The 25,874-nt window shown below is 33.8% G+C and overlaps 2 protein-coding genes across 12 annotated transcripts in view; both read right to left on the bottom strand.

Moving 5' to 3' along the window:
- Nucleotides 1–11,639, bottom strand: part of IMPG2 (interphotoreceptor matrix proteoglycan 2) — a gene marked incomplete at both ends in the record, with an annotated part of 109,297 nt that extends 97,658 nt beyond the window's left edge. Inside the window, 2 exons of the mRNA XM_081302452.1 lie at nucleotides 10,861–11,109; nucleotides 11,555–11,639. Coding sequence (XP_081158578.1) covers nucleotides 10,861–11,109; nucleotides 11,555–11,639 — 334 coding nt within the window. The remainder of the gene's footprint in view (nucleotides 1–10,860; nucleotides 11,110–11,554) is intronic.
- A 4,322-nt stretch (nucleotides 11,640–15,961) lies between these two features.
- The window catches only part of SENP7 (SUMO specific peptidase 7), a 146,644-nt gene continuing 136,731 nt past the window's right edge, over nucleotides 15,962–25,874 (bottom strand). For 10 of the 11 annotated variants that reach the window (XM_081302647.1, XM_081302641.1, XM_081302640.1 and 7 more), the window contains 7 exons: nucleotides 24,948–25,040; nucleotides 24,012–24,136; nucleotides 22,852–22,904; nucleotides 22,091–22,134; nucleotides 21,911–21,979; nucleotides 21,105–21,255; nucleotides 15,962–18,177 (listed from right to left, as the gene is read on the bottom strand). In XM_081302647.1, coding sequence (XP_081158773.1) covers nucleotides 18,040–18,177; nucleotides 21,105–21,255; nucleotides 21,911–21,979; nucleotides 22,091–22,134; nucleotides 22,852–22,904; nucleotides 24,012–24,136; nucleotides 24,948–25,040 — 673 coding nt within the window. In that variant the 3' untranslated portion in view covers nucleotides 15,962–18,039. Of the gene's footprint in view, nucleotides 18,178–21,104; nucleotides 21,256–21,910; nucleotides 21,980–22,090; nucleotides 22,135–22,851; nucleotides 23,805–24,011; nucleotides 24,137–24,947; nucleotides 25,041–25,874 lie in introns of those variants that run through there. The other variant, XM_081302639.1, reaches the window with a different exon arrangement.

Genomic DNA, 25,874 nt, shown 5'->3' on the forward strand with positions numbered 1-25,874 from the left:
GAAAAATATATCATGTTCATATATCAGAAGACTCAATGTTCTTAAGATGACAGGTTCCCAAATTGATCTTTAAACTTGTAATCACAATCAAAATCTCAGCAACATTTTTTTGTATAAATTAGAAGATTGGTTTTATATTTATATAAAGTACAAAGGATTTTATATTTGTATAAAGTACAAAGGATCTAGCATAACCAATAAATCTAAAAAATAATAAAATTGAAGAATTTACACTATATGGTTTCCTTATTTTAATGTTTACATTAATAAATAATGGGAACTGGCTGGGTACAGTGGTGCACTCTATAATCCCAGCTGCTTGGAAGGCTGAGACAGGAGGATCACAAGTTCAAAGCCAGCCTCAGCAACAGCAAGGTGCTAAGAACTTCAGTGAGACCCTGTCTCTAAATAAAATACAAGCTAGTACTGGGGATGTGGCTCAGTGGTTGAATGCCCCTGAGTTCAGTCCCCGGTACCCAAAAGAAAAAAAAATAATGGGAATTCATACAAAAGTAGACAAACAGATCAGTGGAACAAAATGAAGAATATAGAAATATACAGAAGTTTATGCAGAAGATTATATAGGTATGCTGGCAAGAACAAATGATCTTTTTAGTAAATAATGCTAAAACAACTTGCATGTGTATACAAAAAATCAGCATTGATCCATACGTATCATATACATCATTAACTCAAAGTAGATCATAGACTTAAATATACAGACCTAAAAATTTAAATTTCTATAGGAAAAAATAGGAGGAAACTTCATGATCTTGGGTTAAACAAACTTGGATCCAACACCAAAACATAATCCCCCCCAACAAAAAATGATAAATGGTACTTTATCAAAATTAAACTTCTGCCCCTCAAAAGATATCATTAAGAAAATAAAAAGTAAAAATTAGGAAAAATGTGTGCAAAACATATATCAAAGAACTAGTATTCAGAATATATTAAGAATTGTTACAATTCAATAATAGCCTTCATTGTTTTTTGTTGTTGTTGGTGGTGGTGCTGGGATTGAACAAGGGATGCTCTACCACTGAGCTATATATCCTCAGTCTCTTTTATTTTTTATTTTCAGACAGATTCTTGCTAAATTGCTGAGGCTGGCCTCAAAACTAGGATCCTTTTGCCTTAGCCTCCCAGGTATCTACAGTCCAATATCTTAAATAGACAACATATTTGAATGCACTCTTCATATACAAAAAAAAGATATAAAAATGTGCTCTACCCATAAATAAAAATGTGGTCAAAACCATTCGTCATTAAGACAATGCAAATTAAAGCCACAAAAAAATACATGCATTAGAATAACTAACATTTAAAAAGACTGACAACAGGACTGGAGTTGTGGCTCAGTGGTGAGCACTTGCCTCCCATGTATGCGGCCCTAGGTTCCATCCTCAGCACCACATATAAATAAACAAATAAAATAAAGATTAAAAAAAAAAGACTGACACACACCAAGTGTTGAAAGGATGTAGAAAAACTAGAGATCTAAAACTGTGAGAATAACGCAGTCATACTGGAAAGCAATTTGACAGTTTTTTTTTTAAGTTAAATAAATAGGGCTGGGGTTGGGGCTCAGCAGTAGAGTGTTTGCCTAGCATGTGTGAGGCCCTGGGTTTGATCCTCAGCACCACATAAAAATAAATAAATAAAATAAAGGTATTGTCCAACTACAACTAAAAAATAAGTATTTTTTAAAAAGTTAAATAAATACCTGTCATGTGACCTAGTCATGCTACAATTACTCAAAAGAAATGAAAACATGTTCAAACAAAAACTTGAATACAAATGGTCATAATAGCTTTCTTCATAATTGCTAATAACTAAAAACAACCCAAATATCCCAAATTGGGGTATGTTCACAAAATGGAATACTACTCAAAAATAAAAGATAAACTATTGCTACACAAAAGAATCATGGATTGATCTCAAAATAATTATACTGAATAAAAAAAGACAAAAAGAGCAATACTATTTTATTTATATGTGAAACTATAGAAATGCAAACTAATATATAAAGATAGATAGATAGATAGATAGATAGATAGATAGATAGATAGATAGATAGATAATAGACAGATAGCCTCAGTATTGGAAGAGATGCAGTTAAGGGAAAGAGGAATTAGAAAGGATCAAGAAGAATCATTTAGAAGTAATGGAAAAGATAAATTCCTTATTTTAATTGTAGTGATGACTTCAAGAGTAAATATATTTGTCAAAAACTAATCAAAGTTTACTTTAAATGCCTATAATCCATCAAAGCTGTCTTTAAAAGTTTCAGCTGAAAATATGATTTTTAAAAAAGGAGACTATTAATGACATTCGTTTCTAAGTGTCCTATTCGTTTGATTTTACTGAATATTAATCTAAATGCAATTGCTTTCTAAATGGAAGATGCAAGTTTGTTGTTGTTCAAATTTGTTGCACCGACTAGCAATTGATGCCAAATTCTCTATTAAGGAAAAACTGGGCAAATTATTAGGACAAATTGAACAGTAGATATATCCCTCGCTTCAAGTTTCAAATATTTGACTTTAAGGCTATAATCCAAATTATCTCTTCAAAATCAAGACCTAGTTGAAATATTCATTTTCCCCAAATGAAAAACAAACAAAATATTGGGGTTTTTTATCACGACAGTGACAGTTATATAAACATTGTTTTAATCTTGATGTGCTAGGCCAATCATTTTTGTTTTATGAAGTCTCTTTTCAATGACTTCATTCCTACCATCTACATTTTAAAATCTATTATTCCAAGAATGACTTATTTTTCTTTTTGTTGGCTTCTTTTTCAATAGTATCTCTTGAATTTATAAAAACAAGAGCAAGAGTAAGCAGGGAGATAAGTCGCTGCGACATGGTGGAATCCCGCCAGCCAAGCCCGCACTGACCCCTGGGCTGAGTTCGGGATTTCAGACGGGGAAGGAAGCGGTACAGTCCCATCCCCCACAAAGGACACTCCACTAAGGCAATCAGCGGCCACCATCTTGGAGAGCTGAAGTATCCACTGCCACTCTCCAACAGATTGCAACAACAAAACAGGTGTGTGTCACTCAGCTCAGCCCCCATACATGGGGGGATTTCGCATAAAATCTCTCCTAGAATTTCTGGGGGAGGGAGTATCAGAGTGAGCCTGCATAAAGACTAAGGGGAAACTAGAGGCACCTGACCTTCAACCCCCCCTCCCATCAGCAGCCAAAACAAAACCTGTCTAGCCAGCGCTGGGGGAGGGGCAAGCACAAAAAATCAAAACCATAGAGGGCCGGGGATCCCAAAAGCCAACTGTGTGACCCCAGAGATCCAGGCTGTCTGATTCGCGCGGCCTGCCCCGCGGCTACAGAAGGCGTGGTGCTGCAGAGAAGGGATTAACTAGCAAGCAGGGAGATAAGTGGCTGTGACACAGTGGAATCCCATCAGCCAAGCCCGCACTGACCCCCGGGCTGAGTACGGGATTTCAGACGGGGAAGGAAGCGGTACATTTCTATCCCCCACAAGGGAAACAAAACAATAGAGTGCTGGGGTTCCCAATAGCCACCCTCCACACCCAACAAACGGCAGGCCCAGAGTTCAGTTTGAACTGCCGAAAACCATCACTCAGGGGAAATCTGGTCTAGCAGGAGAAACCAAGACTAGCAGGAGAAACCAGGGGACTAGAGGCAAGGCCCTCGCAACTGGGCGGCTGTAAACTGCAGGCCCGCCGGCGACAGTTCACCCACTGCCCGCGTAACTGGACGGTAGGAGAACGCCCACCTGCTGGCGACTGATCACCTGCCCGCGGCCTGTGATACTGGGCGGCTGGAGACCGCCCGCCTGCCGCGACCGGGAGCTGAAACCAAACAGAGACAGTCCAGTCACACCCCCCCATTAGGACACCCCAGCAAGAAGACGGGGGCCCGTCATAGCAGAGTAGTGTTGTCACTGGAGCTCGGACTTCGGAATTCCTTCCCAGCGGAATCCACGTTAGCAGGCATAGTTTAACAACACAAAGGAGAGACATCAGAGTAATACAGAAACAAAACAAATCTATAGAAGAGAGCAGAAACACGACAATCAAATAGAGCTGGAAAGTAACGTGGACAACATGAGAAAACAAGGGAAAAAAGGATTACAAACAATGCAAGACAACTCAATTCTACAGGAGGACATAGAAACATCAGAAACAGGGATAGGGAAAAAACTCAAGGCATACCTAACTCGAATGGAAAGGAATATTAGAGAAGACATAGACAGCAAGTCCAAGAAATAAAAGTATATTTTGAAAGTGAATTAAACAAACAAATTCAAATGGCAAAGAATGAGCTCTACCAGGAGATAGAGATCTTAAAAAAAATCAAACAATAATCCTAGAATTGCAGGAAACTATAAACCAAATTAAAAACTCAAACGAGAATATTACAAATAGACTTGATCAAGTAGAAGTCAGAACATCAGATAATGAAGACAAGGTTTATCAACTTGAAAAGAATATAGTCAACACAGAAAAGATGCTTAAATCCCACGAGCAATCTATTCAAGAGATATGGGATGTCATAAAAAAACCAAATTTGAGAGTCATAGGGATAGAAGAAGGCACAGAGATTCAAACCAAAGGAATGGACAGCATATTAAATGAAATAATTCTAGAAAACTTCCCAGAGATGAAAGATGGAATGGATTGCAAAATCCTGGAAGCCTACAGGACCCCAAACATTCAAAACCATAATAGACCAACTCCAAGACATATAATTATGAAGATAGCCAACGTACAGAACAAGGAGAGAATATTAAAAGCTACGAGAGAAAAGAGGCAGATTACATTCAGGGGTAAACCAATTAGGTTAACGACCGATTTCTCATCACAGACTTTGAAAGCGAAAAGATCCTGGAACAATGTATTTCAAACTCTGAAAAATAATGGATTCCAACCAAGAATACTGTATCCAGCAAAATTGACCTTCAAATTTGACAATGAAATTAAAATCTTTCACGATAAACAAAAGCTAAAAGAATTCGCAGCAAGAAAACCAGCTCTGCAAAGCATTTTGAGCAAAACACTACAAGAAGAGGAATTGAAAAATAGTGCCCAAAACTAACAGCAGGAGGTATCTCAGTAAAGGGGGAGGAAAGTAACCAAAAAGTAAAACTAGCCAAACTAAAATAAATAAATAAAGAAGCATGACTGGAAGTACAAATCATATCTCAATTGTAACCTTAAATGTTAATGGCCTAAACTCACCAATCAAGAGACATAGGCTAGTAACCTGGATCAAAAAAACAAATCCAACAATATGCTGCCTTCAGGAGACTCATATGATAGGAAAAGACATACACAGGCTGAAGGTAAAAGGTTGGGAAAAATCATACCACTCACATGGCCCTCGGAAGCAAGCAGGAGTGGCCATACTCATATCGAATAAAATCAACTTCAAACCTAAGTTAATCAAGAAGGATAAAGAAGGACACTATATACTGTTAAAAGGAACCATCCACCAACAAGACATAACAATCATCAATTTGTATGCACCAAACAATGGAGCTGCAACGTTCATAAAACAAACTCTCCTCAAGTTCAAGAGTCAAATAGACCACAACACAATAATTATGGGTGACCTCAACACGCTGCTCTCGCCATTAGACAGATCCTCTAGACAAAAACTGAATAAAGAAACTATAGAACTCAACAGCACAATCAATAACCTAGACTTAACCGACATATATAGAATATATCAACCATCATCAAGTGGATACACGTTCTTCTCAGCAGCACATGGATCCTACTCAAAGATAGACCATATATTATGCCATAAGGCAACTCTTAGTAAATATAAAGGCATGGAGATAATACCATGAGCCATATCTGATCATAATGGAATGAAATTGGAAATCAATGATAAAAGAAGGAAGGAAAAATCCTACATCACATGGAAAATGAACAATATGTTATTGAATGATCAATGGGTTATAGAAGACATAAAGGAGGAGATGAAAAAATTCTTAGAGTCAAATGATAATACAAACACAACATACCAGAATCTATGGGACACAATGAAAGCAGTTTTAAGAGGGAAATTCATTTCTTGGAGTTCTTACCTCAAAAAAAGAAAAAAACAACAAATAAATGAACTCACACAACACCTCAAAAACCTAGAAAAGGAAGAGCAAAACAACAGCAAATGTAGTAGAAGACAAGAAATAATTAAAATTAGAGCAGAAATCAACGAAATTGAAACAAAAGAAACCATTGGAAAAATTGATAAAACTAAAAGTTGGTTCTTTGAAAAAATAAATAAGATAGACAAGCCCTTTGCCATGCTAACGAAGAGAAGGAGAGAGAGAACTCAAATTACTAACATACGGGATGAAAAAGGCAATATCACAACAGACACTACAGAAATACAGAAGATAATTAGAAAGTATTTTGAAACCCTATATTCCAATAAAATTGAAGATAGTGAAGATATCGATAAATTTCTTAAGACATATGATTTGCCCAGATTGAGACAGGAAGACACACACAATTTAAACAGACCAATAACAAAGGAAGAAATAGAAGAAGCCATCAAAAGACTACCAACCAAGAAAAGCCCTGGACCGGATGGGTATACAGCGGAGTTCTACAAAACCTTCAAAGAAGAATTAATACCAATAGTTTTCAAGCTATTTCAAGAAATAGAAAAAGAAGGAGCTCTTCCAAATTCATTCTATGAGGCCAACATCACTTTGATCCCAAAACCAGACAAAGATACTTCAAAGAAAGAAAACTACAGACCAATATCTCTAATGAACTTGGATGCAAAAATTCTCAATAAAATTCTGGCGAATCGAATACAAAAACATATCAGAAAACTTGTGCACCATGATCAAGTAGGATTCATTCCTGGAATGCAAGGCTGGTTCAATATATGGAAATCAATAAATGCTATTCACCACATCAATAGACTTAAAGACAAGAACCATATGATCATCTCGATGGATGCAGAAAAAGTATTTGACAAAGTACAGCATCCCTTTATGTTCAAAACACTAGAAAAACTAGGGATAACAGGAACTTACCTCAACATTGTAAAAGCTATATATGCTAAACCTCAGGCTAGCATCATCCTAAACGGAGAAAAACTGAAGGCATTCCCTCTAAAATCTGGAACAAGACAGGGATGCCCTCTATCACCACTTCTATTCAATTTAGTTCTCGAAGTACTAGCCAGAGCAATTAGACAGACAAAAGAAATTAAAGGCATAAAAATAGGAAAAGAAGAAATTAAATTATCGCTATTTGCGGATGACATGATAATGTACTTAACAGACCCAAAAGAGTCTACAAAGAAGCTGCTAGAGTTAATAAATGAATTCAGCAAAGTGGCAGGTTATAAAATCAACACGCATAAATCAAAGGCATTCCTGTATATCAGCAACAAAACCTCTGAAATGGAAATAAGGAAAACCACTCCATTCACAATATCCTCAAAGAAAATAAGATACTTGGGAATCAACCTAACAAAAGAGGTGAAAGATTTATACAATGAAAACTACAGAACCCTAAAGAGAGAGATAGAAGAAGATCTCAGAAGATGGAAAAATGTACCCTGTTCATGGATAGGCAGAACTAACATCATCAAAATGGCGATATTACCCAAAGTTCTCTACAGGTTTAATGCGATGCCAATCAAAATCCCAACAGCATTTCTTGTAGAAATAGACAAAGCAATCATGAAATTCATATGGAAAAACAAAAGACCCAGAATAGCAAAAGCAATTCTAAGCAGGAAGTGTGAATCTGGAGGTATAGCGATACCAGAGGTCAAACTGTACTACAAAGCAATAGTAACAAAAACAGCATGGTACTGGTACCAAAACAGGCAGGTGGACCAATGGTACAGAATAGAGGACACAGAGACTAATCCACAAAGTTACAACTATCTTACATTTGATAAAGGGGCTAAAAGCATGCAATGGAGGAAGGATAGCATCTTCAACAAATGGTGCTGGGAAAATTGGAAATCCATATGCAACAAAATGAAATTGAATCCCTTTCTCTCGCCATCCACAAAAATTAACTCAAAATGGATCAGGGAGCTAGATATCAAATCAGAGACACTGTGTCTGATAGAAGAAAAAGTTGGCTACGATCTACATATTGTGGGGTCGGGCTCCAAATTCCTTAATAGGACACCCATAGCCCAAGAGTTAACAACAAGAATAAACAAATGGGACTTACTTAAACTAAAAAGTTTTTTCTCAGCAAGAGAAACAACAAAAGAGGTAAATAGAGAGCCTACATCCTGGGAACAAATTTTTACCCCCCACACCTCAGATAGAGCCCTAATATCCAGAATGTACAAAGAACTCAAAAAATTAAACAATAAGATAACAAATAACCCAATCAACAAATGGGCCAAGGACCTGAACAGACACTTCTCAGAGGAGGACATACAATCAATCAACAAGTACATGAAAAAATGCTCACCATCTCTAGAAGTCAGAGAAATGCAAATCAAAACCACCCTAAGGTACCATCTCACTCCAGTAAGATTGGCAGCCATTATGAAGTCAAACAACAATAAGTGTTGGCGGGGATGTGGGGAAAAGGGTACACTTGTACACTGCTGGTGGGGCTGCAAAATGGTGAGGCCAATTTGGAAAGCAGTATGGAGATTCCTGGGAAAGCTGGGAATGGATCCACCATTTGACCCAGCTATCGCCCTTCTCGGACTATTCCCTGAGGACCTTAAAAGAGCGCACTATAGGGATACGGCTGCATCAATGATTATAGTGGCACAATTCACAATAGCTAGACTGTGGAACCAACCTAGATGCCCCTCAATAGATGAATGGATAAAAAAAATGTGGCATCTATACACAATGGAGTATTATGCAGCACTAAGAAATGACAAAATCATAGAATTTGCAGGGAAATGGATGGCATTAGAGCAGATTATGCTAAGTGAAGCTAGCCAAGCCCTAAAAAACAAATGCCAAATGTCTGCTTTGATATAAAGAGAGCAACTAAGAACAGAACAGGAAGGAAGAGCATGAGGAAAAGAGTATAGTAAACAAAGACGAATAGGGGGAGAGAAACGGAGAGAGAAGGGAAAGCATACGGAAATGGTAGGAGACCTTCAATGATACATAAAATTATAAGAGGTCATGAGGGGCAAGGGGGAGGGAAAAAAAAGGGAGAGAATTGAACAACAGCAGGGGAGGTAGAGAGGGAAGATGGGAGGGGAGGGGAGGGGAGGGGGGATAGTAGGGGATAGGAAAGGTAGCAGAATACAACAGTCACTAATATGGCATTATGTAAAAATGTGAATATGTAACAGATGTGATTCTGCAATCTGTATTTGGGGTGAAAATGGGAGTTCAAAACACAATTTGAGTCAAATGTATGAAAGATGAAATATCATGAGCTATGTAATGCTTTAAATAATCAATAAAAAAATAAAAAAATAAAAATAAAAAAATAAAAAATAAAAAAAAATAAAAACAAGAGCAAAACAACCACAAAGTATTACTAGTTCCTTAAGTGACTGGTCCTTTTCTCTTCACTATTAACCAGCAGCTGAGATATCTAAATATGATGATCTATTTAAAAATAATACAAAGTAAAAATCCAGATAGCATAAATCATTGTATTTCTAATTCACTTTCAGTTCCTTTACTCTCTTTCTATTCTCTTTGAAATTTCCCATTCCTGGTTATGTCTTATTTTACAAAATGTCAGTTCAATGAATCTCATTTGAAAAGGAAAAGGAAAAGGGATGGAGATAAAGCTTAGTGATAGAGTGCTTGCTTAGCATGCATGAGGCCCTGAGTTTGATATGGTTCTATAAAAAAGAACAAAAAAGTAAAAGAAAAGCATATTGCTTATTAGTTTTTGATGGTCCCCAAATACAATGAAGAAATATAAATATACTAAAAAAAGAGCTGCTATACATTTTACCAATTTACAAACAAAAACATCAAATATATATAATATCTGATACTAAATTTCTATTTTATTTTATTAATGTGGTATGGAAAATAAGGACAAAGAAGAGAAAAATAATTTGATAATACTAGCTCAGACAGAGGCTCATCTAACCTAGTGCCTGGAAGATAGCAAATGCTTACTAAACATTTGTTATAAAAATGAATGCATGCATGCCTGAAAAAGCCTGATTTCATTATCATTTCATCATTTATCTCCACTTTAGCTTACTAACATTGCATCCATATTATGGCTTTTTATTGGCTGTTGAACATCAAAAATCAGAGCATGGAAATCCTCCAAAGGACTAAGAGACATAGTAAGGTCAACTAAGCAATGTTAGTAAATGTAAGAAAGAGAGTGAATTCACATGACCAAAGGCATAAGTTCAAGGCTCATACTGTTTTAAAAAAATAAAATAAAATCCAAGTTATCATGCTTTAGGGACCATGAGAAGTGCTACCATTTCAGACATAAAAATTTTTGTATGTCCTAACTAGACAGCAATCTGTGGAATGTCTAAACTACAAAATAAATTGATTATATTTTCATCAATATGGAGGCAGGTGAGTGTACCTTGGCAAATATAATCTGTGAGTGTATTTAGGTAAATTATTGTAATGGAGAGAAGCAAAATTAATTCCTCCAGCAATACAAACCAGTATTCTTGAAGTGCTTAAAAGATTTAAAACTTTTCATATTTCAGAGTGACGTAAATTTCCCTCTGAAATCATATTACTACTATATTCTTAGCTAGTTCTTTGCTCATAGCAAATAGATAATATTTGGCTCAGTTTTGTCTAAATTATCACAAGTTTTGACTTACGATGTGATACTAATCAATGTAATGGAATAATGTTTGAATTTCTTTATGGGAGCCCAAGGATTAGGATGTTTTCTTACCTCGAACTCTAAAATACTTCACATGGTTTGCCACAGCCTCTGTCACACTTTCATTTGGGCAGATTTTTACTCCATTAGGAAACAAAATAGATCGCCGCCTTCTAAGGAACCAAGGTCTTTCAGCTTCTCTGTGGTCCAGAAGCTGCTGCTTCTCAGTAGGTAGAGAACGTTCTGTAGATTCTTTGGGCAGGAGAAAAGAAACTGCACTCTTGGTTTCTTGGATCTCTTCAAAAACCAAGTAGGTTTGTACTATAGAGTGAAAGCACAATCAAGGCGTTTGATGAGGCATAAGATAGGGCACAAAAGGCAACTAAAAACAAAACTGACACTTGTGCCACATTTGGATTTTGAAATTGATACTCCGATTATACAGACTTGCATGTCTAAGAAGGAAAGGAGTGAAGTTTTCAATATTTTCCATTTAATTTCTACTCCTTTACTCTAAGATCGTTATTGAAATCAAGGATATATCCAATTTCAACACAAGAAATAAGGGGAAGTGGGACTTGAGCCAGGAATTAGTAATCAAGAGGAAGACTCAAGTTACTGCAGATATTTTAGAATATTTTAAATAAAGAAATATCAAAGACTAATAGAGTACTATTTATTCAATTTCAATCACATCAAATAATAGTATTTTTAAGAAAATATACTACAGCTATGTAGATAAAACAAACATAGACTTTTAAATTACCTGTTAATGATGGAAGGTTTCCTTCTATCAGAACAAATATCAAAACACCCAGAGAAATCTTCCCAAAAAGAGGAAACATAATCATTTGAGCCAAAATCAAAGAAATAAAAAGAGGGCAAAATCCTTAACTGAGCATACAAAGACTTGAAAATTCCAGTAACAAATTGTTACAGGAAAGGTCCAAGATTTAAAAGTTTGTGTTTGAGAATGGACAACTACTCCAAAATCATTATAAATTAGTGTGAATAAAATGGTGTCTTCTCAGAGTAGCTCTCACTTCTTTTCTGAAATAACCAGCATGCTATGAAAGCAGACGAGATAAGCTAATTAGAACAGATGGGGAGAGACAATTTCTTTATTCTAATCTAGGTAGCTAAGCTCTTTACTAACACTCTCCTTGCCTTTAACAAGTGGTTCATTTACAAACAATTCATGTATAATTCACTGACTTTTCCAACTTTTCTGAATCCACCAGTCAAATTTGATAGATCCATACATACTGAGTTCTCCTAGGATTTAGGATGTGTAAGCATAAAAATGCCCAGACTATCTATACCTACCTGCTTCAATAATATACATAACTATATAAAAAAACAATCATTAGTTTTTGTCAGAAAGCTATTGTCTTGTAAATTTGCCTTTTTAATATAAAATCTGGAAATCATTCACTGTAACCACAGTCTTCTTCCTTATGCATAAGATGGAATAGTAACAGTAAAGCAAACTACTGGTAGAGCTGCTGTGATGGATTAAACTAATTAATTTAATCCTCACAACATTGCTTAGAATAGTGCCCAACACACAGTAATCACTTAACATAAATGAGAGCTGTGAAGATATCTTTGTTGATTAATTTGCTATTGAATGTGAGGCTCAGGGTTTTTATCTACATGAAGAACTCTTAAGAAAGGATATCCTCTACTAGGAAGGAATCAGATAAAAATGTATTAGAACAGTTGTTTTTATCATATAAATCTAGTAGAAGTCAATTAAGTTTGTTGAAATTCCTGTGGAAGCTAAGATTTAATATCAAATAACAATTTACATTTTACTTTATGTATCTCTGGGAGTTCTCTGGGGGAAAACATGTTTTGTAATGTCTAGAGAACATTTCTCTTCAAAATCTTTTACTAGCTAAGTCATCTTCAATGTTATTTTATGCATTAGGAAAATAGACTAGTTGATATTTCAATATTTCAAGCATGTTTTTTCAAGATAATCTCATATTTTCTTCTTTTATAAAGTTTAAAAAATATAAATAACCATTGAACACATGTGCATAATTGACCCTATAAAATATCAGTAAATTTATAAGAAATTTATTTGCCACACTGTGTGAGGAGAAAAAAAAAACGCTGAAAATTACATTAACTAAGCACAATTTTAAAGTCTTAAGAAATATTTTTTGTTGACAATTCAGAACAAGAGCAACATTCAGATAACAAGTATTATTAATGGGAAATTATTATTTTTGATGGCCTACTCCAAAAAGCTAAAAAAAAATCTTGAGAATCACAATTTGGAAACATTTCTGTGCTTATGTTCAGAAAACCTGGGCTCAAACCCTGGATTTAACACTTAATATTTGATTTTGTCAACCACCTAAGATATTTGAGCTGGTTTTTCCACCCAAAAAATGAGGTATGATGATCTTTGCCTGTGTCATGGGGTTGCTGGTTAAGAACTAAGAAATATGAAAATTCTTGGGAACTAATGCCTGGTATATTCATTGTATTACAAGTGTTCATAAAATCTAAAGAGATTTCAAGCTTTGCAGTTCTCCTTTGTTTAAGCTCCAGGACAGAAAAGAAAAAAAAAATTTTCCTTAAATTATATTCCAAGTAGAGAATTTTAGAACTTAAAAGATCTGTTATATTATCTGCTACAAAACATAATTTATAGTTTCAAAATCTATACCTTTTAAAAAAATTAAAGTAATAAAAAATCTGCAGCCTGTTCATTTGTTTCTAAATAGATTCATAATTTTATAAATTCCATTTAACTTAACATTTGCTGTAATTATAACTTTTAATCATAGCATTCTTAGAATAACTGTATCTATGAGACAGAGTAGTAGGTGAGATTAAACCATGAGATTGCCAAAAGTAAGATTAACTCCAATTGGGAAAAGTAGAGGGAATTTATCAGAAAAGATAATGTTTAAGCTGGGGCTTGAATAGACTAGTTGGTATTTCAGTGGGAAGATATGGTTGTGGTTAGTATTAAGAATTGAGTTAGGAAAGAAATTCTTGGTCATGATCAATAGGTGGAAAAGTGTACTGTTAATACAAAAAAATTAAGATACTTGCTGCAGCAGGATAGGAACATATGGCAAATAGATTGAGAATGAAGCTAACTGTGGTAGCTTAAAAGCCTTACCAAGAATTTTGGATTTTCACCTAAAGATGAAACAGATTTTCTCTCTGGTATTTAAATGCTCAGAAAAAAAAATATTTATTGCATTTACATTTAAGGAAATTCTTTATATGAAATATTTCAAAATCTCATATGAAAGTCTTTAAATCTTGTTATGCATCAAGAAATGTCCCAAGCACACACCTATAATTCCAATGAGGCAGGAAAATTGCCAAGTTCAGAGTCAGCCTCAGCAACTTTTGCTGGCCCTGTCTCAAAGTAAAAAAAAGGGCTGGGAATGTGGCTCAGTGGTTAAGTGCCTCTGGGTTCAATCTCAGTACCAAAGGGTGAGGGAGTCCCCAAATCACCAACATACCGGAAACTGAACATAAAAACTGCTCCAGAGAGGAGTTCCAAATTGCTTCATCCATACCTAATTCCAAATCTGTTGAGGATCATTTATTGAGTGCTTACTCAATTTTCTAAATAAAGAAAATCAAAATGTTTCCAGTCTTTAAGGAGGTTATAGAACACAAAGACTGATGTGTATAAATAGTGTAATAAAAGAGATGTAATACATATACAAATTATTATGAGGATGCAGGAGAGAATGAATTATTCTGCTTGAACAGATGTGGGAGTGGTGACATTAGAGGTTTTTTTGTTTTTTGATACTGGGATTAAACTCGGGGACACTCAGCCACTGAGTCATATCCCCAGCCCTATTTTGTATTTTATTTAGAGACAGGGTTTCACTGAGTTGCTTAGCACCTTGTTGTTGCTAAGGCTGGCTTTGAACTCGCAATCCTCCTGTCTCAGCCTCCCTAGCCTCTGGGATTATAGGCTCCACCATGCCCAGCTAGAGTTAGTTTTTGAAGGAAAAAAAAAAAGTTCACAAGAAGTAGTGAAAGGGTGTACTAGGAAAAGGAAATAGCATATGCAAGGCCTACAGGTATAAATACAATGTCACAATACCAATTCCAGAGGACCATCTATGGTTTGGGCTTTAAAATTCACAGTCATGGAACAACAGTCCATAATCCCACTTCATTTTCATTTTGTAGAACACAAAACACTGTCTTTACAGAAGTACTGACTGATTTCTCCAATCCCAAGAAGGGTTGTATTCAGTTTTAACAGAAGAGACCACCCAGGCCACAGCAGCAGAAGCCCAATACACACAGAACCATGTCTTAACAGCCCATGGGAAAACCTCTCAAACTTCAAGAATAAGCTCAGTGGACTGGGGCTGTAGCTCAGTGGCAGAGCACCTGTCTAGCACATGTGAGGCACTGGGTTCGATCCTTAGCTCCACATAAAAATAAGTAAAATAAAGGCATTCCATCCATCTACAACTACAAAAAGAATTTCTTAAAAAAGAATAAGCTACAGAGAGAAGTACTTAGAGCATGAATAAATAATTCTGCATAACTAAAAGGTAGAAGACAATAGAAAGATCAGGATAGAACACAGGCTGGAAAAAAATAAGATGGGCTCTATATGACAAGCATAGAACTTTTTTTCTTGACATAAGAAGAAAAAAAAGCTAATTTAAAGAGGTATTAAGATTTTACAAAGTCCTATTCCAGTGATTAGATATGACTTAAAAAAAGGCCTTTTTGTTTAATCCCAATCTTTGTAAATTAATAGTATAATATTTACAAATGATTTCTCTGGCCACTAACAACCCTTTTCACTACTTTTTATCTCCCCTCATTCACATTCACCCACACACAGGCATCCATATATACACACACACACTATAAAGCTGAACGACTCCTCCCCAATCCCCACCAAGTTCCCAAAGACACTCCATTGTTCTTACCAGAGAATATTTAAATTATTTGTGTGTCCATAAATTACTCAGGAATAAGAGCATTTCTTTTTCAAAGAGTTTAAAAAGTTTATTTTTTGTGCTTAGCAAAATGTTGGCTAATAGTAGTTACAGGTTGAATATCCCTATTTGAAATGTCTGGGAGCAGAAGTACTTTGAATTTTGGATTTTGGAACATTTGTAGACCCTTGATATATCTTGGGGATGAGACACAAGTCTAAACATAAAATTTATTTTTATTTCATACACATATATGCTGAGGTAATTTTACACGATATATTTAGTGTACCTGTGTTTTGAGGGTGAACCATTACATGAGGTCAGGTGTGGAATTTTCCATTTGTAGCATTACATTGGTATTCGAAAAGCTTTAGATTCTGGAACATCTGGATTTCAGATTTTTGGAACATTTTTCCTATCTGATTAGGGATGCTCAACCTGTACTAAAAAATTTCCCTGAACTGACATTCAAATTAAGTATATACTTGTTAAAGTTGGGAGAAAAATTAATGTAAGCAGCAGTTACACGGTATGCTCAGGACATCATGCATTTAGAAATTTATTTATAACAATGGCTTGTGCTTCTTTAGAAAAAATTACAACTCAATTTAATTAATTGGAAATGTTTAATATAAAATACTGATATCCTCAAAGCATTATTTGCACATGAATTTAGGAAAATTAATTTTAATTTCCAAAACATAATAAAGGACAGTGGTATTTTTTAAAAACATACAAACAAAAAGTTAAGAAATCACACGATGTCTTGTATACTTGCGTCCCCAAAATTAGATGTACAAAACAATTAATAGTCACCTAAAAAAGTCTCTCCCCCACAACACACACATAAATTGGGAATGGAATATGCAATTATAACCATCTTTATATGCAATATCCAAAAGACATATTTTTAACAATATAAAGATGGTGACAAGATAACAAAAGCTAAGGACACTGAAAAATAACTTGACAACTTCAGTTTACATGATTTTGAAATATTCGGATTTTTTAACTTTATCTTAAATTGCTTTTGTTTAATTGATTTACAGTTACAATGTAAATCCAAGAGATGCTTAAAACAAGATTAAAATAAAATTCTTTAAAAAAGTATTCTTATCTGAGAAAATACAATACGATCATGTCTCTTTCAAAATATTCCTGATAACATTAGAAGGTTCTAAGGTGTTTAATCATATATAATACCACCATCATCACATGAATTCAATAGAACTGTTACCTGAATATTTAATAAACTATTAAGCGCCATAGGTTTAAGATCCATAGCGGATCACAGGGCTCTAAAAACTACAATTTAAAAATATAAAAGCAATGAGAGCAATCTGGCTTTGCAGATGAATACTGGGTAAACTAAGCTATAAAATTATATTTTTGGTTCTAAATAATAAATAGAACTTTGAGGGTATTTTTGTTAAAGATATGAAGACACCGATTTTATCTTCTATACTTACAGAAATTGTGTATATACATTCTGTGATAATGTGTAAGTGGATATTTATATAGCTACACCTCAAATAAACTAAGTTTGGATACATATATGATTTTTTAAAACTCAGTTAATTTTTTGTTCCCAATTTTACCCCAAACAAATGAACTAAATCCTCAAATTCCCCACATGAGACATCAAAAGTAATGGGAAAAAAAATAGAGCAGAGCAATTGTGTTTAGCAGTTGACAACAATAAACTGCACTTTGAAAGAGGAGTTTTCATCATCTTCCTAACATGAATTTTTTTTTTACACTATACAGAAGGGATGCCGTAAATGGCATTTTCTGAAGCCTTGATACTAAATTATTAAAAAAAAATACACAGTATTCATACTGCATGCTTGAGCTGCAAAGAACAGAAATACAATACAATATGACTTGTCAACAAATTTGACAAGCACTGGGGCTGGCACCAGGGAGGACCTAACTCCCATCAACACCCAGTCATGTGGAAGTACAGATCACATAGTTTTATTATTTACAAAAACATTCCCACATTACATATGCTATTGTATAATCCAAGCATATTTATCAGAAAAATATCAAATACTTATGAAACTTTAATTTCTATCTAATAAGTTTTATGTATATCACCCTCATTCCCACTCCATCTATGAGAGTCCAGCAAGTCTAATAATATATCTTCTATATTTTAAATAATAATGTTTGTTCAATGACTTATAAAACTACTGAAAGTTATTTTCTTCTTTGTGAGCTGGCTAACACAAATGCTGGTAAGCGGCTTTCCAGTAATCTTAGAGAACATATGTGTCATGTTTGTACAGATTAACTAGCTACTGTTGCCCTTGCGCTGCTGCAAATGAAGTTTCAAAATGAGCTCTCGAATATCTTCCCGTTTGGTCTTTATTACATGACGAGGAAACCATTTCTCCAAATGAATTGGAAGTTCAAAGTTAACAATAGGATCCTAATGAGAAAAAGAAAGAAAGCAATCACTTTAGCAGCATAATTTTAAATGTGTCTTAATTTCATTTTTATAGGAAATGAAAAATTGCTTTTAAAATAACACTTTATTGAAGTATAATTCACGTTATACAATTCACCTGAAAATATAATTATTTATTTATTTTTTACTTGCAGAGGAACATGTACCTTTATTTTATTTATTTTTATGTGGTCCTGAGGATCGAACCCAGTGCCTCACATATGCTAGGCAAGTGCTCTACCATTAAGCCACAACCCCAGCCCTATGACTGGTTTTTGTTTATTCAGAGTCATATAACTTTCACCACAATCAAATTTAGAACATTTTCATTAAATTCCTAACTTTTGATCATTGAAATTAAATACAATCTATTCTGCTACAGTGAGTGTTTAAGTGAAGTATAACAAACAAAACTGCTAAATAGATTCAGCATAACTCAGAAATCAACCTGGTTGCCCAGCACAAAGATGCATAACTGTAATTCTAGCTACTTGGGAGGCTGAGGCATGAGGATCGCAAGTTTCAGGCCAGCCTGAGCAACTTAGTGAGACCCTGTCTTAAAATTAAAAATAAATAAATAAAAAGAGTTGCAGATGTAGCTCAGTGGTAGAGTACCTCTAGGTTCAATCCCCATTACCATGGAGGAAAAAAAAAAAAGGAATGATATGAACACAATTTTTTCTCAGCATGTTAATATTTTTAAACTATGAAAACAAATAGAACTGGGAGTGGTGGTGTACATCTGTAATCCCAGCAACTCAAAAGACTAAGACAAGAGTATCACAAGTTCAAAGCCAGCTTGAGCAACTCAGTGAGATCCTGTTTCAAAGTAAAAGTAAATGAGCTGGGGATGTAGCTCAGTGGTAGAATACTTGGGTTCAATTTTCAGTATCACCAAAAAAAAAAAAAAACCTTGAGAAAGTCTTAGTGAAAAATAATCTCAGATAAAAAATAGAGAAATGTACAAAAAGGCTCTCTTTTATTCTAAGAAATAACTGATTCAATTGCTTAAGAACCATTACATTTTCCATTATGTTAAACTTAAGTGAGAAATTACAAACTGCAACTGCAAAGGTATTCTTCTGTGCTTGAATTTTTCAACAATTGCTAAATAAGGCGACCCTTGGATTATTTTTACTAATTTGATATTACTAAAAGCCAGATGTTAGGACTTCCATCTCAAAGAAAGAATTAATAGCTCCAGGATATAAGGCTGAAATGATGGACTGATTTCTTCCGGCAAATGCTAGAAGCAAATGCTAGTGGAGATTTATTGTCTAGTATTTTTATTAGAATTAATTTTATTTTTGTTAGGGTACAGTTACAAAGATTCTATGGACTGAAGCTATATAAAGTATAGCTATATAAAGTATTCTATGGACTGAAGCTATATAAAGTATAGCTATATAAAGTATTCTATGGACTGAAGCTATATAAAGTATAGAATCAGAATGTATTAGTAATAAGGCACAGGAGTACTCTAAACAAAGTCAAATCTATTTAGAAAGAGTATTAAGAGAACCAGAATTATTACCGGTTGAGGTTCCAGTGTGGAATTAAAAAGGGGGTTATTATGGTATAGATATTAGGTGTTCCCCAAAAGCTCACCTGTGAGACAATGCAAGGCTTAAAGGAGAAATGATTGGGTTAGGAGAGCCTTAACCCAACCAGGGAATCCTCTGATGGACTCATATGAGTGCTAACTAAAGGCAGGCAGGGTGTGGCTGGAGGAGTGTAGCAGCATGCCTTTGGGGTACATATTTTGTATCTAACAAGTGGTGTCTGTGTGTCTGTCTGTCTCTCTCTCCCTCCATCCTGATCATCATATGAGCCACTCTCTTCATGATATTCTGCCTCACCTTGAGCACTGAGGAATGGAGTTGACTATCTAAGGACTGAGACCTCTGAAACTGTGAGCCCTCAAATAAACTTTTCCTTCTCTAAAAATTGTTCATGTCAGGTCTTTTTGTCACAGTGGTGGAAAAGCTGACTGAATAGGGGTAAATAACCACTATGATAGACATTAGTGTTCTCCATAACATGTAATATCTTTTACTGTATGTTATCATTCCTCTCCAATATTAAAAACATCAAAAAAGTTCTAACCCTTATGCTTTTGAAAGCACCTTTAAGCACTCTCTAAGCAGACTCCTGGTCAAAAATGCCTTGCTCCTTTACCCATCTTCATAAATGATATTGCTAATGGCTGATCATTCAAAAGGCAAAGAGTGATTCTTTGCCACTAAAAATCTTTACTATTGTTACAGTTGTATAGAGTCTCTGTGAACTAGAAAATAACAGTCATATTTATCATTGTATTTCCACAGCTATGAATAAACAGGTCTTTTACTTTGAGGAAATTCTCTTTAAATATCATATCAGCACTGTTCTTTCTTTCATTCTCTCCAATTCTCCAAGACTCCAAATACATGTAAACTACAAATTTTAACTGTTTTCACCCTTGACTCTTACACTGTTTTCTTTACATTCTTTTTTCTCCCCAAGCTTTCACTGGATACTTTCTATAGTCCTTTCTTTAAATACACTAATCCTAACTTCTGCAGTATCTAGTCTGTTACTAAAAACACTAAATAAATTCTTAATTTCAGTTATACTATTCCACATTTTCAGCTCTAGAATGTCCATGTGATTTTTTAAATTTCATTTTTTTCATTAATTTTGTTCATATTTGGCTTATTTTTTCTAACATAGTAATTAAATCATTTTAAAGTTCTTGTCTGCTATCTCTAGTATATGGGTCATTTGTGGTTCTATTTCTTTTTTTTTTCATTCTTCTTCTTTTTTTTTTTTTGACTACTTGTAACATTTTCCTGTTCTTTGTTTACCCAGAAATTTGTGGTTATATGCTAATAACTGTGAATAAAAATCTTCTTTATATCTTCACATACCTTGAAGAAGCTTTCCACATATTGTAGTAAATACACTCCACAATCACTGCTATTATCCTGTTTAGGAACTTTAGGGCATAGGTCAACCATGCTTGTTTTGCTGAATTCACGATGAGTTTTTCGTTTAACTTCCCATTCTACCTCTAAATACCTGAAATGATCAGTAAGCAAAGTGATTTTAGTAGGAATTGATCCATATGAATATTTTTATGAAGAAAAGCATCTGCTGCCAGATATGTTGTATCAAACTAATTTCCAAAGACTGAACTTTAACAATGGAAACCATATTTAGTGAGCCTTCACAAGTGCCACTTTAAAGAAAATAACATGATTTTCAGACTAAAAGCTAGTTTTTATTGAACAACTTCACAACTTAAATACAAAAAGATGTATTTATATTATAAAGTAAAGTAACAAATGACTAGTTTCATTCACATTCCTGAATTTTCCAGGCCTTACAGTAAATCATAAAAATATCACACACACACAGACACACACACCGATGTTAATTTGTGAGTTACCCCCACCCCCACCCCCCGGTAATACTTTGAGAATCACTAATATTTGCAATGCTATTTATAAAATTTGTTCTATTATGAATACAAATTCTGAGTTTACTCTTCATGTAGTCTTCAGAAATATTAACACATAAAACAAGATTTTACTGATTAGATTTGCAGGCTTTGTTTAAATGTATATTAAAATATGATTCCTCATAAGAGTGTTTTCAGTAATTTTTAAGGTAGTTTCAAAATTACTGAGGCTTTTTAGGGAACAAATTGAATGGTAATATTGCTATTACTTACTCTCGTAAATTCTGAACCGTGTTTTGTATAGAAGCAGCTTTCAAGGAGTCTAGTATGAGAATACATGGCCTATTTAAAGAAAAGGAAGAATTAAGATGGAAATACTTTTATAAGAACTATACCTAAATACATTTACAAAACTGTAGTATTATTATCATTATTATTATACCACATACTTACCTTTTACACATTTTCTTTGGTACTGACATACTCATTTCGGTACTCTGAAATAACATGAATTTTTATGACTTTGCAATTAAAACCAGTTTGAATACATTAATATTCAGTTACTCCTCAAAATGTGTCAAACAACTTCGAAATTAAAATTTCATATATGAGTTCTTTTCATCATCTGAAGTAAACTAATTTCATTTTCCAAAAATTCAATGATTTATTTTCCTATACTGGTAAGAGTAATACTTTTGGAGGTTTAATTTGGTCTAAAAAACAATTTGGAACTTGAATTCTATTTGCTTTTCATTATAAATAGGAAAATTTGCCTTTACATACATTCTCTAACACAATTTATGATGTCAAGTAGAGATACTTTTTTTCCCTCTGAAACAAAAGAAGCAGAGCATAAATCTGCATTAAGGGAGAAGAAATGGGGAATTGTGTTTTTTGTTGATGTCTGGTTTTGGTTATATATCTGAGAAACAAGAGGTCAAATTTAAATAAATTTCTTTAATGAGGACACTCTCAGTATCTTTATTTTTCTAATTATGAAAATTATGATGGACAGCTAAAGCAAGCTAAACAGATAGAAGAAGAATGACAACTTCTCTTGTTCTCGTTCCCCAAGATTGTCAAAGAATCTTAAAGCAGCACAATTTAACTATGAGCCACTAATACCAATTCCTGTCCATTGAGTTATGTCCTATTTTATAGTTAACATTATATTCACGAGTTTTCCTTCCTTCACTTATGTACAGTACACTTACTTGAGAATCCTCGGCACTCAAGGAGAGTGTTGAAGTAGCATGTAAGTCATTTTCTAATAAGAGATAATGAGGCAATTTTGAGTCTTCATTGTATGTCTGGTACAGATAATTTAGATAAGCTTAAACTGTAATTTATATGCAACGAAGTAAAGGAAAAATACCTGGGATCTGTTTTTTTTTTTTCATAGTTAATGTTATAAATAAAATTCAATCAATGAAAATAATTGATGATGGTTTTAGGCAATACATAAACCCCAGGGCCAAACCTGAAATACCAGTTAGTTGAGCCAATTTCCTATAAAAAGACAGTCTTCAAAGATAGCTCATTAATCAAAATGTCTCCTGTTTTAATGTGATGGGTAGTTAATTGCTGAGTAACAGTTCTTCTATGACCAAAGAGTTTTGCATAAATATACTTTTGAAGCTCAAAAGGATCAGAGAAAATTGAAAATAATCAGTTGTTTTATCAGGTTTTCTCCCTCCCCACAATATTTGAATAGAATTAATGGTAGAATGGCTATTATCAGTTATATTTATTATTTAGGCTATAGTTATAAATCAAATAATTTTGACTTTTTTCTCAAAGAAAGTAGATTTGTTTACTTAATGAAGATTGTAGGTTATAATAAGAAAAATCATGGAAGAATTATAAGAAATCCTGTATTACCCTCTGAAATACAAGTCTATAAAAAATGAATTAAATTATATTAATAAATGAGAGATTTCAATGCCTGAAGATTTGTCATGAATTCTTGGTCATATTAGAAAAGTTATTCTTTAAAAATGCTACAATAAAACTTGGCATCAACAAATATAACTTAAGAATTACATTTCATCTATGGGCTGGGATTGTGGCTCAGCAGTAGAGTGCTCGCCTACCATGTGTGAGGCCCTGGGTTCGATCCTCAGCACCACATAAAAATAAATAAATAAAATAAAGATATTGTGTCCATCTACAACAAAAAAAATAAATATTTTTAAAAAACAATTATATTTTATCTATATAGAGGACTGGATATCTGACATAAAATTTTCAAATTTTTTTAACTCTTCCTTCTAGTAATTTAATAATAAATAGACTACTTTTAACTTCATCTTGTTCCCTGTAACCATTTTACTATTGTCATCATTAAAAATACCATCTACATTAATGTTGTCACCTATTGTTTTGTTGTCAAGTTGAGATTGATGAGTCTGGGATTGCTGGGGTACAGTTTGTGGAAAATCTTCATACACAGCTTCTTCTAACCATGGAAAACAAATGACTGCAAGATACCAGTGAGACCTGTTGAAAAAGAACTATAATCTTAATAACATGAAAAACTCTAAGCAGTATAGAAGAATATATTCTCAAATTACATTCTGAGAAAGTAGGTATGACAAACTTCACATTAATTTTGAAGCTATCCATTGTAATATCTGATGTAATGTAGAACACACATTCTAAAACTAATTAAATAATCAAAGTTATCAAAGCCACAATTAAAACTACTTAGGGCAAAAATCTGAATAATTCAAACTTTTTTTGCTTTCATAGAGTCAATGTTTTCTTTTGAGGATCTGCTTTAATGAACAGACTCAGATTTTTGTTTTGAATCAGTACTTTAAGAGTTTGTTGTCTTTTTCTTTTTTTTAGGTGTAGATGGACGCAACACAATGCCTTTATTTTTATCTTTAATTTTATGTGGTGCTGAGGATCGAACCCGGGTCCCGCTCATGCTAGGTGAGCGCTCTACCACTGAGCCACAATCCCAGCCCCAAGTTTGTTGTCTTAATAATTTGAGATTCACCTTGTATCTTTTGATTTTTATTTAGAAGATCTTTCCTTGAATCAAAAAATGTAAAGTCTCGATCATTACAGTCTTGAAGCCATTTTCCTTTTATTTTTCTCCCCCATATTTACAACATACATATTATCAAACTAAAATTCAAAGTAAGAAATTCATTGTTTTGGCTATATTCAGAACAAAAAGTTAAAAATAATACCTGGGATTTATGTACTCATGCTTTTTTACTGATTATTAGTCTCAAAAATACCACAAATATTTTTTTCTGAACAATCTCTAATTTGTTTCTTAATAATCAGAAATACTCACGACTCATTCACAGGTACAAAGATGTAATCTTTATTAAAAATATTTATGTGACGAGTCCATGTTCTTACTCTCTTATGTCTTCTTTGTGCCATTCTGGGAATATAAAACATGGATAATTTGATTTATAAAAAAAAATAAAATTTAAGATTAAGACTTCAAGTGCCATTTTTATATGCTGAAAATGCTAACTTTATTTAAACATTTTCTTCCAAATGTATAATTTAACACACTAGAAATAAATTCTCTTGTATTAACTCCTGGTTGTTCTTAAATTTGATCACCATGAACGATGGTGAAATGTGCCAAATAAAGACAGAAATTATTAAATGCTTTGTAGGTTCCAAAGTGGCTTAGCATCTAAGAATATCTAAGCCTATTTATTCTTCTTGGCTCCATCTGAGTATGTTGCAAATTATTTACCCTTAAACAAAACTGTCCAAATGTTTTTTGTTAAATTCCTTTTTAGTTGTAGGTGGAGACAATATCTTTGTTTTATTTATTTATTTTATGTAGTGTGAGGATTGAACCCAGAGCCTCATGCAAGCTCAACCAGTAAGCTATAACCTCAGCCCCTGTCTAAATGTTGTATCTGTGATGAAGGAGGTGTTAAAAGTTAATGGAGGAGAAAATATGAGACTTCTTTTCTTAGATATTAAAACATGAAACTTTTCTCCCTTTATTTCAGAAATAACAGGACAAGGCTAAGTGTATCCACCACTCATTCATCTTTCTTTTATTTCTTCAACAAATATTTACTAGGTTTCTAAGAACAAATAATGAAAATAATCTATAACTTCACTAAAATAATTTATAATGAAAGAAGAAAAAACTAGACAAGTAACTAAAATATAAGCAGTATAAGGGTAGAAAGAAATTCTAATAAAATAGCTATCGCCAACAGAGTTAGTGTGCACACACAATAGTTTC

Source organism: Spermophilus citellus (genome assembly GCF_964194105.1).
Source record: "Spermophilus citellus genome assembly, chromosome: 7".
NCBI lineage: Eukaryota > Metazoa > Chordata > Mammalia > Rodentia > Sciuridae > Spermophilus > Spermophilus citellus.